General features: G+C 36.7%; 1 protein-coding gene across 11 annotated transcripts in view; it reads left to right on the top strand.

Annotated features, from left to right (window-relative positions):
• PHC3 (polyhomeotic homolog 3) overlaps window positions 1-13,102 on the top strand; it is a 72,622-nt gene that overhangs the window by 46,872 nt on the left and 12,648 nt on the right. For all 11 annotated transcript variants that reach the window (XR_004901274.1, XM_036017675.1, XM_036017674.1 and 8 more), the window contains 2 exons: window positions 1,832-1,991; window positions 8,629-8,743. Coding sequence is in view for 10 of the 11 variants with exons in the window: in XM_036017675.1 (XP_035873568.1) it covers window positions 1,832-1,991; window positions 8,629-8,743 (275 nt within the window). In the remaining variant the exon portion in view is untranslated. The remainder of the gene's footprint in view (window positions 1-1,831; window positions 1,992-8,628; window positions 8,744-13,102) is intronic.

Below are 13,102 nucleotides of genomic sequence, written 5' to 3'. Positions count from 1 at the left end.
GACAGTTAGGTTTCCATTTTTTTCGCTATTGAAATAGTCCTGAAAGAAGTATCTATGTATTTAAATTATCCACATTTTAAAAATTTTCTTTAGCATAAATTTCTTTGAAGTACAGGTATTGAATCATATTATATGTGTCTTCATAAAATTAAATATATATTACTAACTTATTTATTAGAAAGATTATTTAAATTAATTAATGTACCAGAAGTGTATACCCTTAGGAGCAATGAATATTATAGTTTTTTTATAGAAATAACTTTTATAAATTTTACTTGAGACATACTAAATATGCTAACTGCAATGGACACAGTTTAAAAATTTACGGATAATTATTCTCTAAAGTTAAATGTACAGATTTCCAATACACTAAACATCAGCGAATTTTTATTGTTAATTTTAATGTTAATGTTTGCAGATTTTTCCATTTCTTATCTTGATTACAGTGGATTTGGTTGCTGAACTAAGAATCAGTAGACTTGAGTTCTAGCCCTGTTTTCGCTTTTGTAAAGAAATCAGCTAAACTTCAAATCAGTTTGAATATTACATAGTTGTCTCATCTTATTTATTTATTGACTTATTTAAATTTAAGTATAGTTGATGTACAATATAGTGACTTGACATTTATATACCTTACAGTATAATCGCTACACTAAGTCTATCTAGTAATTATCTGTCACTGTTCAAAGTTATCACAGTATTATTGGCTATAGTCACCTTTACCTTTTCCCTCATCCCCCATCCCTCCCCTCTGACAGCTGTCAGTTTGATGTTTCTATGAGTCTTTTTGTTTTGTTTGTTCTGTTTATTTAGATTCCTTGTAAGTGAACTCATATTGACTTTGTCTCCCTCTGTAGGACTTAGTTCACTTAGCATAATACCCTCTAGGTCCATCCATGTTGTCACAAATGGCAAGATTTTATTCCTTTTCATGGCTGAGTAAATATTCCATTGTGTATGTACCACTTTATTCGTCTGTGGATGGACATTTGGTTGCTTCCAAACCTTGGCTATTGATGCTGCAGTGAACATAGGGCTGCATTTTTTGTTTTGAGTTAGTGTTTTGGATTTCTTTGGCTATACACCCAGTAGTGGAATTCCTGGGTCAGATAGTAGTTCTGTTTGTAGTATTTTTGAGAAATCTCCATACTATTTTTTCATAGTGGTTGCATCAGTTTACACTCCCACCAACAGTGCATGAAAGTGCTCTTTTCTCCACATCCTCACCAACACTTGTTATTTGTTGACTTTTTGAAGGTAGCCATTCTGACTGGTGTGAGGTGGTATCTCATGGTGGTTTTGATTTGTATTTGCCTGATGACTAGTGATATTGACCATCTTCATTTGTCTTTTGGCCATCTGTATGTCTTATTTGGAGAATTATCTCCTCATGTTCTCTGCCCATTTTTCCCCTTATCTATATAATCCACATAATAGTGATCTATTCTGAAGAGATAACCCTACAAATAAAAAGCTTTGCATGTAAGAAATAAGTCTTAAAAGTTATTGCAGGAAAAAAAATTAAAGAAAATGGCAAATAAAAATTTATTACTGATTTTTAAAGACTTTTTTTTAACTACTTGCCTAAAACTAGGATGCTAGGTTCTGTTCAACAGACTTTGACGTATCCATATTGCTGACTACCTGAACTATGAAGTGTTTATGTTCAAATAGCCTAACCTTTTTCAAATAATAAAGCACTTATTGACTGTATCTGATCAATTGAACAAGCAAATTATCATAGATACTGTTCTTTTTAAGAGGTTTTTAACCAACTTATTTCTGAAAGTCTTTAAAAAAATTATTTGATTTTATTTTCTCTCTTTCAAAGGTGAGTCGTTCATCTTTGCTAATAGAACAGCCTGTGAAAAAAAGGCCTCTTTTGGATAATCAGGTGATAAATTCTGTGTGTGTTCAGCCAGAGCTACAGAACAACACAAAGCATGCAGATAATTCATCTGACACAGAGATGGAAGACATGATTGCAGAAGGTTTGTGGGTTTTACTTAAGATTCCTTTTAAATTAATTTTGACTTTTATTGCTTGAAACAGGATGTAAATTTTTATTCCACACAGATTTTTTACTTGGGAGTATTTATTTTTATTCTCATGTAATCCATTATTTGACTAAAATAATAGGAAAGCAAACCAGACTCTTAATGGCCAAATAATAAAGATAAACAAGCTAGGTGTTAATTTGCATAATGTCAGTTTCACTTATGAAAAAGTGTGGGTGGGAAAAACTCTATTTTACATGACAGTAATTCAACATTTTAGCATCAAAACAACCAATTTTTTGTCTTTATTTTTTTCTAAGCCAGTTTCAATAGATAACTATTTTATTGAGTTTGCTTAAAAATTTAGAGCTTCTGGATTGTTTGGTTTTAGACTTTCCATGTTCTGATGTCTGGTAACAGTTGGGTATTACAGCTGTGTTAAGGGTGTACTCTCACTCAAGAGGCAATTGAATTTGTTCAAAGGAAAATGTCACTGAATCTCCTTAATGTCAAAGAATCTTTTTATAGACTTAATTCTCATAGTGAATATTCCATAAAAGTCAGAGTGGTATACAAAATGACTGCAGGAGAGCAAATACAAATACACGCAAAATTGTGTATTTTATCTTTTATTGATTCTGAGCATGGTCCTGCAATTCATGTACTTCGGTTTAATTATGCAACATTTAATATAGTCAGGGCTCTACAGTAGTGAATTAATTAACATCTCAGTGTGAGTTATTATCCTCAATATATTAGCATATTTCACATAAAACTAGTTTATTGATTTCCCAAATATTTACTGAGCATGCCAATAAGCAAAATGGATGCTGTCTTTGCTCATAGTTTTCCTAATTCATACAAGGAAGGGACCTCTGTCATTGTTTGTAATTTATGAACTGTTGCAGTATATTCATACCCTTTACTTTTTATTTAAACACCAAAGAGTATGGTAATAATATAAAAGTTGGGTTCAATTTGATGCTTTTTTAAGAAAAGGAATGTCAACTAAAAAAATTTAAAATACATACAATTAGAATTGTATCCCCACTCACTCAGATTCAGTGTTATCACCGGTTTCGAAAACAGTTTTGCACACTTGCTTCATCCATCTCTTTGGGCTTCTTCCTCCATCTCCCATTCTCTCTTTCTCTCTGTTGCGTTTCTCTTTCCTTTTGTCTTCATTTATTTCTGTTTTAAAAAACTTACAGTCCTCATTTTATTTTACTGATGCATACTTTAGTATGCATGTCTAAAAACTATACTTTTTCTTATATAACTGTAACACTGTATCACACAAAATAACGTCAATAATAATTCTTTGGTGTTGTCTAGTACTTGGTCCATATTCAGATTTCCCCAGTTTTATAATTGTATCAGTTGTATAATGTTCTTTTGTAGTTATTTTGTTCAAATCAGGATCCAAACAATGCCTGCGTTTTACCTTTTGCTATTATGAGTCTAATTTCCCGAATACTTACTTTTAGTTATATTGCAGTACATAGTATTTTATCTGAAAAAATCTTTCATTTGAGGTGAAGAGAAGTAAAGATGAATGGGCAGGGATTTTTTCCTTGTCTATATCTACAGGAAGTATATAAATGAAAGTTCCAGTCTATAAAGTGTACATATTGTTCCTCTGTATGTACACATTGGAGAAAATAGGAAACTGCTTAGGAAGCTTCACAGCATATTTCCTGATACCCATGGTTCGTACATAATAAACGTAGAGCATATGCTTCTGTGCTAGAACCTAAGAGAATCTTTTGATCTGGCAGAAGCTAGCATATCTCCATAACAGAAAGATAACTACAGAACAACATATGGTAGCTTTTAAACTAGTTATGTAGACAGTAAGAATTTGAGACTTTAAAACTGGTTGAGGTTATTGCTAGCTTGGTGAATTTTCTATAGAGATGGAATCTGACCTGGGTCTTCGGTGATAAAGGACAGATTTAGTGTAACAAACAGGAAGACCCCTTCAGGTTAGAACACCATGAATAAATGCACAAAGGATGCTTAAGTGATGGGTAATTTGGGGAGGAGGCAGTGAAGAGCAATGGTGGGGTTAGAGAAGTGTGGTAGGAAGTAAGACTGATAGAGTCAGATTCTAGAGTTTCTTGGATATTTGACTAAAGCCGTGAGAGTTATCTTGTTAAGAGGATGGTTACTTTCCTGGCTGGTGTGGCTCAGTGGATTGAGCCCCGGCCTGTAAATCAAAGGGTTGCCTGTTGTATTCCCAGTGAGGACACATGCCTAGGTTGTGGGCCAGGTCCCCAGTAGGGGGCGTATGAGAGGCAATCACACATTGATATTTCTCTCCCTCTCTTTCTCCCTCCCTTTCCCTCTGTCTAAAATAAATCTTTTTTTTTTTTAAAAAGAGGATGGTTACTGAAGATTTTTAGGCAGGTGATATGAACAAGAGTGATTTTGGAAACTGTGCTTGTCATTTATAGGATGAATGTAGAGGTTTGGCATGCAGTTGATACTTGTAGTCACAGTGAGAAAGAGGAAGGAAAGAATTGATGGAAGACATGGCAAAAGGTAGTTTAACAGGGTAACATTCCAGAGTAAGGAAAAGGAAGATTTAAAGATGATTAACCAACGAATAGTAAATAAGCCATGGAGATATAATGAATATAGACAATATTGTGCTACAATCATCAAACTTGCTAAGAAAGTAAAATGTAATCATCCCAACAACTAAAACCAATAATTAGGTAATGTGATAGAGGTGGTAAATACTGCTACAACAGCAATCATAATATATAAGTGTATCAAATTAACACGTACACCTTAAATTTACACAGTGTTACGTGTTAAATATATGCAATAAAAAGGTGATTAATCCATGTAATACTGTACATATTTTTACATAAAATGTGCCAAAATGTAAATACTTCATAATTTAATTTATCAATGTAATTTTATAAAGTGTTTCTGTTACTGTGTCCATTACTCTTTATGGGAAGTGCTACAGGGTTAAATGGTGAGGTCGCTTATTTAGTAGCTTTGGTTTTAGTAGTGTATACAGTTTCATTCAGTATTCAAAAAAAACCTAATGTGAGGGTTATTCTCCTTTTGAAGAGTAAACTGTTTCTGTTTGGACTGATTTTATAGCCAGAATCTCCAACCAGTAACCTATGGCTACCAAAATATCTTAGGTCTTTTCTGGTAAATCATCACACTAATGGTTTCTATCCCATTGCCTTCTTTTTTGCTGCTGATCCTCAAGTGATCTCACATCTTCAGGAAAAGTAAAGTAACACCTTCTCTTACAAAATTGGAGACCTCTATTAGTTAAGATATTTGTTTGACCTCTTCATTAGGGACCCAGAATAATATTCGATTAAATAAGGTGGAAGTGTAGTTTTCTGTGATGTAGCCCAAAGGGAAGTAGTCTAGATAGGGCTCCCTGATGTTGGGCCGCTAAGCAGCCAGTGTCTAAAGGCCCTGCCATCCCTAGAACGTTGTTCTTATTTCCAAGATAGCTAATCTTCACGGTCATATTCTAATCAGTGAGATGCAGGAAAAGGTACTTGCAAGCATTTCCATTCAGATGTTGTTGGTCAGAAATTGACCACACCTGGGGCATAAACTGTAGTTTATTTTCCTAGCTAAAAATGAGGATTTTGTCAGCGTGAGAGAAAAGTGAAGAATGAATATTGAAGAATTACAGCTTTTTCTGCCATAGAGTCCAATCTTTATTAGCTAAAGCAGCAGTTTTTTTACTCATTTGGTGCTGTAGTTTTTGTTCACATACGTGAAGAAGTAGCCTTGGTAAACTACAAAATTTGTTAAATTCTGATCAAACATTAGAACAGGGATTTGGGGATCTGTTATTGTTCTTCTCTCCTTTATGAGAAACAAAACTGATGCTTTCTTTTTGTTAGGATATTAACCCTTAAATCATACCTGTTTGGGATCTCTCCTCTATCACCAGCAAAAACATTTCCTTCTCCTTTCTAAGGTACCACCATGTATAATGTGTACTTTTTTGCCCAAATTTTTGAGAAAAAAATAAGGATGTGCCTTATACATGGGTATAATGAGTACATACCATGGGTATAATAATGGGTGTGGTAATCCCGTGTATAATGCACACAGAAATGTGGCAGCACATTATACATGAGGGCACATTATACATAGCAGAATATGGTATTCTGTTATCAACTGTTGCATATTGTCCATTAACTAATAAAAACTGTTAAAACAAATCTTTCAGTATAGTCTGGAAATAGAACAGCTTGAGGAATGTACCTTTTGGGGCTGGATTGGTGGCAGTTGTAGTTGAGTAAAAGATTCTCTCTCTAGTACAGGCTCTTCAAGGTTAGATCAAGTTACAAGCATTAGAGTAAAAACAACACTCCTGGAAGTTAGGACATAAGGTCCTGGGAACATGATGTTTTGCCATAGTTGTGTAAAAGCCCTCTCTAGGTCACTGAAAGGAGCAATTTTTATTTTACTTGTTTTCAAACTATTTCTTCCTCATTGCTACTAAATAATGACTTTTTCTTATGAAAGCAGTCTTGAAAATTTCCATAAAATGATCACTTGCCAGTTTATGATTTGATCAGGCGTTGACAGTATATGAGGTCCAGAAGGTATCCATCCATGCATATGAAAAAATAAAGACATTTATTGAAGAAGGTATAAGATACATGAAACATTGTAGGAAAAGAAACAAGATACAAGAAACATAGGACAATGACGCCTCAGTCCCCTTCAACATGGGCTTCTTGGGACCTCACACAGTTCTCCCAGTCTCCATTAGCTGTCCTGTCGTATTTTCCTGAATCTTATGGATGGTCTGAAACCTCGTCCCTTTCAAAGGTGACTTTAGTTTTGGGAAAACCCAGAGGTCACAGGGCACCAAATCTGGGTTGTAGGGAGGCTGACTCACCTGGGTGATTTGATGGTTCACAAAAAAACTCTGAATGAGATGTGATGTATGAGTGGGCACGTTCTCATGATGAAGCTGCCAGTTACCAGTTACCAGTTGCCCATAGCTGCAGGCTTCTGAATCATCTGAATAGTTTCTGTGGACTAATGTTTAAGCTTAACACAAACTTTGATGCAGATTTGCTGCTCTGCTCGCCCAGTCACTTTGAATGTGATGGCCACACAGTACACATGCTCACTCAGTGGCATCTACCACCCCCACTGATAGTACAGTGAAGTTGTCATTACTCACACATGCGTATTCCAGTGCATGCTCCTTGTCTGCCATGTTACATCGAAGTTGTGCAAACCATTCTTATTGTATTAACAATGGATAGACTTTTTCTGGACAGACCTCCTATTTGGATGTCCCTTGGAATTTCAAATATTTCACAGTATTTTGTTTTTAGTAGTTCTTGCTGTCTTCACGGGATTTAGCACTTTGCCATTTGCTTCTCCAATAATACTGAGATAATCTGAGTGCTTAAGCTTATTGAGTACATGTTATCCAGGGCTACATTTCAGAGTCCCTTTCTTCAGCTAGTAGGTCATGGTTAATGAATAACATAGGAAAAAAGTGCCTGTGGAGCTCACAGCTAGAAGTTTTAGTCAGTGGAGTGCTTTTTTGCATAGGAATTTTAAGGGTGCAAGAAAATGGGAAACTACAGTGGGTCTAAGAATTTAAGTTTTCAGTGAAGTATTTCCTAAGCACTTATAATTCTTGGTACTGTTAGTTCTTTTGTGGAAAATAGGAAATGGAATTCTCACTTTTCTGTGCCTACCACCAGTTGGGCACTCATGTAGTCTTCATTGCAATTCTTTGGAAAAGGCATTATTAACTCCATTTTACAGATGAAAAAACTGTGGGTCGTGAAGATTAAGTTGCTTGCTTACAGGTGACTGCTGCTGAATACTTGAGGATTTAGATAGTGTGACTCGAAGGAAATTATGGATATTGAGGTGGAGGAAGGACATTCTAACTTAATAGAGAGCATTCCTGACAAAAAGAAGCAGAGGTTAGAAATTATAAAACTATTTGTGATTTTAGAGATTAATCTAAGTTATTTTTGTTTTAATATAACTAAAAGGGAGTGTAGTATAGGGAGTGTTTTATAATTAGGTGTATACATCTTTATATATTATACACTACGGATCTTTGAGAATGTTCATCATTTTACATGCTCCTCTAAAATCAGACGTATCAAAATTTTACCTTCATTTTGAAGTCATCCTTATTCTCTCCAGTGAGGACTAAGTATTATCTGCTACATTGCTCCACAGCACAGTGTACCGGAGTTCATATCCCACAAGGTGCCTTTTGAAACTGTTCCTCCTGCAGGGTCGTGACTTTGTCTTATTCGTCCTCGTTTCTCTTGTAGTGCAAATAAAGTTATTTGTACATTTTAGATATGTTGGATTCTTAGCATAATGAACCTTGAAAGTATATTGCTTATGTATATAGAGAAAACTCCACAAAATTTTTATTCAGGAGAAAGAACGAATTGATGAAGGTTATTGTTTTCAGAGGCTTTGCCCTGCCAAAGTGGCTGTGGATTGAAAAGTTCAAAGCTCATTCCTTTAAGTTACCTGGAGGGTCTGAACAAGCAGCATTCAATCAAAATAGAGGATAAAAAAAATCTGCCACAATTAAGTTTTTGGAAGTTTTTCCCTTTGTTTCCTTCTTTTTTAGAGACATTGGAAGAAATGGACAGTGAGTTGCTCAAGTGTGAATTCTGTGGGAAGATGGGATATGCTAATGAATTTCTGCGGTCAAAGCGATTCTGCACTATGTCATGTGCCAAAAGGTAATTCTGTTGTTTTGAATTTCCTAAAGCACAAACCAACAACCGCTGTAACAAAACCAAAAAACTTTTAGAGTGTACCAGTAGTCAAAACTAGAGATTACAATATAGAGAAATAATATCAAATAGACATTATGTGGAGCTGCTTTGGCATTTAGTTATTACATTTTGCTCTTTGAAAATTACATTTGCATAACACAGTTAGTTTTACAACATAATCTAATACTGAAGTAGCAATCTCCTGGTGCTAAGCATATGTGTAGAAAAATCCTTTTCATGGATAGACTACTAGTCCTCAAGGTATCAAAAACAGTTTTTGTCTTATCACCTGATTTTTTGTTAATATTGAAATATCTGGATTTACTTTGTTTAACATTTTTTTTTCTGCTTTAATCGTATTCTATTAATTTTAGGTTTCTAAATAGGACTGCTATAGCATGTTCTTCACATTGTTATATTATCAGGAAATACTTGTCTTTTCTAAATCTATATTTTCACTAATACTATTGCAGGTAAATGGTATTGATAACAAAAAAGAATGTTTAATATCTTCATTGATCTAATCTCACCTTTAGTTTACATTTTAAAAATCCCTCTGATTCTGATAATGGTAAAAATTCATTAAATGGAATCTTGTTTAAAATGAAGTAGAGAGGCCAGAAGAGGGAGCTCTCACACCCTATGTTGATCACAAGGCACACTAGGGAAACTGTAATAAGCTTCCCAGCTTACTTTTCCCCTACATATAACAATTTCGTTTCCTTCATTGAGGAAATAGAATAGGAAATAGAAGAGCAGAAGGAAAGGAGTGTCTGACTCTTCATGGCTCATCATGGTTGCATGTACTGGGTTACAACTACTTGTTCTAGAATAAACCCATTTTGCTGGAGAAATATCTGGCTGACTTCTTGTTTACATCAATATAATAAACCCAAATATTGGTATTTACCACTAAAGGTGAAGTGTATGCACACATTGATTATTTTGAAGTTTGTTCTCTGTTCCAAAAAGAGTTTAAGACCTTAATTTTACCTATCTAGGGAATTTCTTGCTTGAACATACTATTTAGTATGGTGCCACCAAAATATACTTAGTAAAACTTAGTATAAGTATTATACAATTAAATAAGTAATAGAAATATTTTCCTCCCAATATAGGTTCATTGGTTTCGCAATTCTTCAATCTGTTATTCAGACATTCTTTTTTTTAAATTACATTTTATTGTTTATGCTATTAGAGTTGTCCTGATTTTTCCCTGTTTGCCCCCCTTCCACCCAGCACCCCCCACTCCCACAGACAATCCCCCCACCATTGTTCATGTCCATGGGTCATGTGTATATGTTCTTTGGCTACTCCATTTCCTATATTGCACTTTACATCTCCATGGCTATTCCAAGACTACCTGTTTGTGCTTCTTAATCCTGTCACCTCTTTACCCATTCCCCCACACTCCCCTCCCATCTGGCAACCATCAAAATGCTCTCTGTATCCATGATTCTGTCTCTGTTCTTCCTGTTTGCCTAGTTTGTTATTCAGATTCAATTGTTGGTAGATTTGTATTTTTTGCCATTTTATTGTTAATAGTTTTTATTTTCTTCTTAAATAAGTCCTTTTAACATTTTATACAATAATGGTTTGGTGATAATGAACTCCTTTAGTTTTTTCTTGTCTGGGAAGCTCTTTTATCTGTCCTTTGATTCAAAATGATAGCTTTGCTGGGTAGGACAGTCTTAGCTGTTGGTTTCTCCTTTTCATGACTTTGGATATTTCTTGCCAATCCCTTCTAGCCTGCAAAATTTCTTTTGAGAAATCAGCTGACAATCTTATGGGAACTCCCCTGTAGGTAACTAACTGCTTTTCTCTTGCTGCTTTTAAGATTCTCTGTATCTTTAACTTTTGGCATTTTAATTATGATGTGTCTTGGAGTGTGCCTCTCTGCATCCATCTTATTTGGGACTCTCTGCTTCCTGGACTCGTATGTCTATTTCCTTCACCAAATTAGGGAAATTTTCTTTCATTATTTTTTCAAATAAATTGCCAATTTCTTGCTCTTCCCCTTCTCCTTCTGGCACCCATAAGATGCGAATGTGGGACCTCTTGAAGTTGTCCCAGAGGCTGATTATACTATCCTCATTTTTTGGATTGTTATTTCTTCTTATTGTTCTGATTGGTTGTTTATTGCTTCCTTATGTTCCAAATCATTGATTTGATTCTTAGCTCCATCCAGTCTACTGTTGTTTCCATGTAAATTCTTCCTTATTTCAGTGAATATATCCTTTGTTTCTGACTGGATCTTTTATACTGTTGAGGTGCTCACTAAGTTCCTTGAACATCCTTATAACCTGTGTGTTGAACTCTGCATCTGATAGATTGCTTATCTCCATTTCATTTAGCTCTTTTTCTGGTGTTTTGATCTGTTCATCTGGGACATGTTTCTTTGTCACCTCATTTTGGCAGCCTCCCTGTGTTTGTTTCTATGTATTGGGTAGAGCTACTTTGGTTCTGTGTCTTGGTAGTGTGCCTTAATATAGTAGGTGTCCTGTAGGATGCAGTGCACAGCTTCCCCTAGCACTCAAGCTGGGTACTCAGGGTGTGCCCTTTGTGTGGGCTGAGTACACCTTCCTCTTGTAGTTGAGCTTGGTTGCTGTTCGCAGGTCAGTGGGAGGGGTTTACCCAGGCCAGTCAGCTGCAAGGACTGGCTGCAACCACTGGTCACCAACCTCCACCCGTGGAGGAGCTGTGCAGGGGCAGGGTGGTGGTGGTCCGACATGATCTATAGCTCTCCACTGCATGCTCTGGCCCTGGGGTTTCCCAGGTGGTGCAGGCCAAGGTTAACCCCCACCTGTGTTTTGCATGGGTTTACCCTTCCTGAGCTATAAAGTAGTCTCAGAAGGCTGCTACTTTGCTAGGCTTGGAGATTCCCAGGCAAAGCCAAGCTGTGAATCTAGGCTCTCTGCTGCTAGGGCCAGGCCTGGGGCTCACTGAAGCTACTTATTTGTTTGAGAGGATTTAGGAAGTTGTGAAGCATAAGCCAAGACAAGCCATTCATATGGAAAAGCAACTTGGGTGGGTCTGTCAGTTTGGTGGGGTGAGGTCTCCGGGGATCTTGGGGAGAATCTCCTAGGTGGGTCAAATAGTTGTTAGCCAGGTTGATGGAGTATCAGATATGACACCAACCTACTGGCTCTGTGGGCTGAGCATTCAGAAAAGGGACATTGGCCTCTGCTCCCCTTGATGCCTGTACTTTCTCCCTGTATACCACTGTATACTCCTGTATACCACTGGTGCCTTTCAAGCTGCTACTCCAGTGCTGGAGCTCAGAGGCAGTGAGTCTGAGTAGGTGAGTCCATGCGTGGGTTCTTTAAGAGGAACTGCTGGTGCTGCAGCAGTTTCTTCCACTGACTCAATCCCTGCTGGTTTTTACAGCCAGAAGTTGTAGACTCTTCCTAGCACAGGAACCCTGGGCAGGGGGGCCTGGTGTGGGGCTGGGACTTCTCACTCCCAAGGTATCCCTCTGGAATTTTTATCCACCGTGTGTGTGTGGGGGCGGGGGGGTGGGGACCAGCCCATTCCACGTCTGTGCTCCTCCTACCAGACTGGATGGATCTGGTTCCTTTAATTCTGTGTTGTCAGACTTTCATTCAACTCAGTTTCTGACAGTTCTGAGTGATAGTTGTTCTGTATTTTAGTTGTAATTTTGATGTGGTTGTGTGAAGAGGTGGCCCATGTCTGCCTATGCTGCCGCCTTGACCAGAAGTCCCCAGACATTCTTTTATGTTATTGATAACCCTAATAAGATCATGTAACTCCTGTTCAACTTGCGAGTTTTCCCATTTGTGTGTACCACAAGAAAGAACAGTGGCCTTATGATTCTAAATGATCAAAAACTCTAAGGGGAAAGAACTACCTTTCTGAATATTTTAAACGTTTTCCTTTTTTAGAAATATTTCGTAAGTTCTATTTAATACTATCATCACTCTTCTCCCAGAGATAATTGCTGAGTTGCCACATTTTTATACCTTCAGGTGAACCTCTTTAGAAGGTTAGGGATCCTAACGTAGGGAAATAGAGACAGCAAAGAGAGGAGGGTAAGTTATGTCAAGGGGAACTGCTGCTGTTTACGTGACTGTCATGGAGATGTAAGTCTTTAGGGACTGAATAGCAAATGTAAACTTAGTGTCTGTTTTCTGATCTTTAGTCAGTGAGGAAAGAAGTTCTGTCAATTGATAAGAATGGAAATCAGAAACTGACAGAGCTGAGCCTATTGATGAGAGTAATGAACATAGCAGGAGCTTGTTAAATTGTTTGAGGGTAAAATGAGGTGGCCTTTGGGGGAAAGCCTATTCATTCTTGCAGTGCTAC

This window comes from Phyllostomus discolor, chromosome 2 (genome assembly GCF_004126475.2).
Source record: "Phyllostomus discolor isolate MPI-MPIP mPhyDis1 chromosome 2, mPhyDis1.pri.v3, whole genome shotgun sequence".
Classification (NCBI taxonomy): Eukaryota; Metazoa; Chordata; class Mammalia; order Chiroptera; family Phyllostomidae; genus Phyllostomus; species Phyllostomus discolor.
This window is presented reverse-complemented; position numbering and strand designations above follow the sequence as displayed.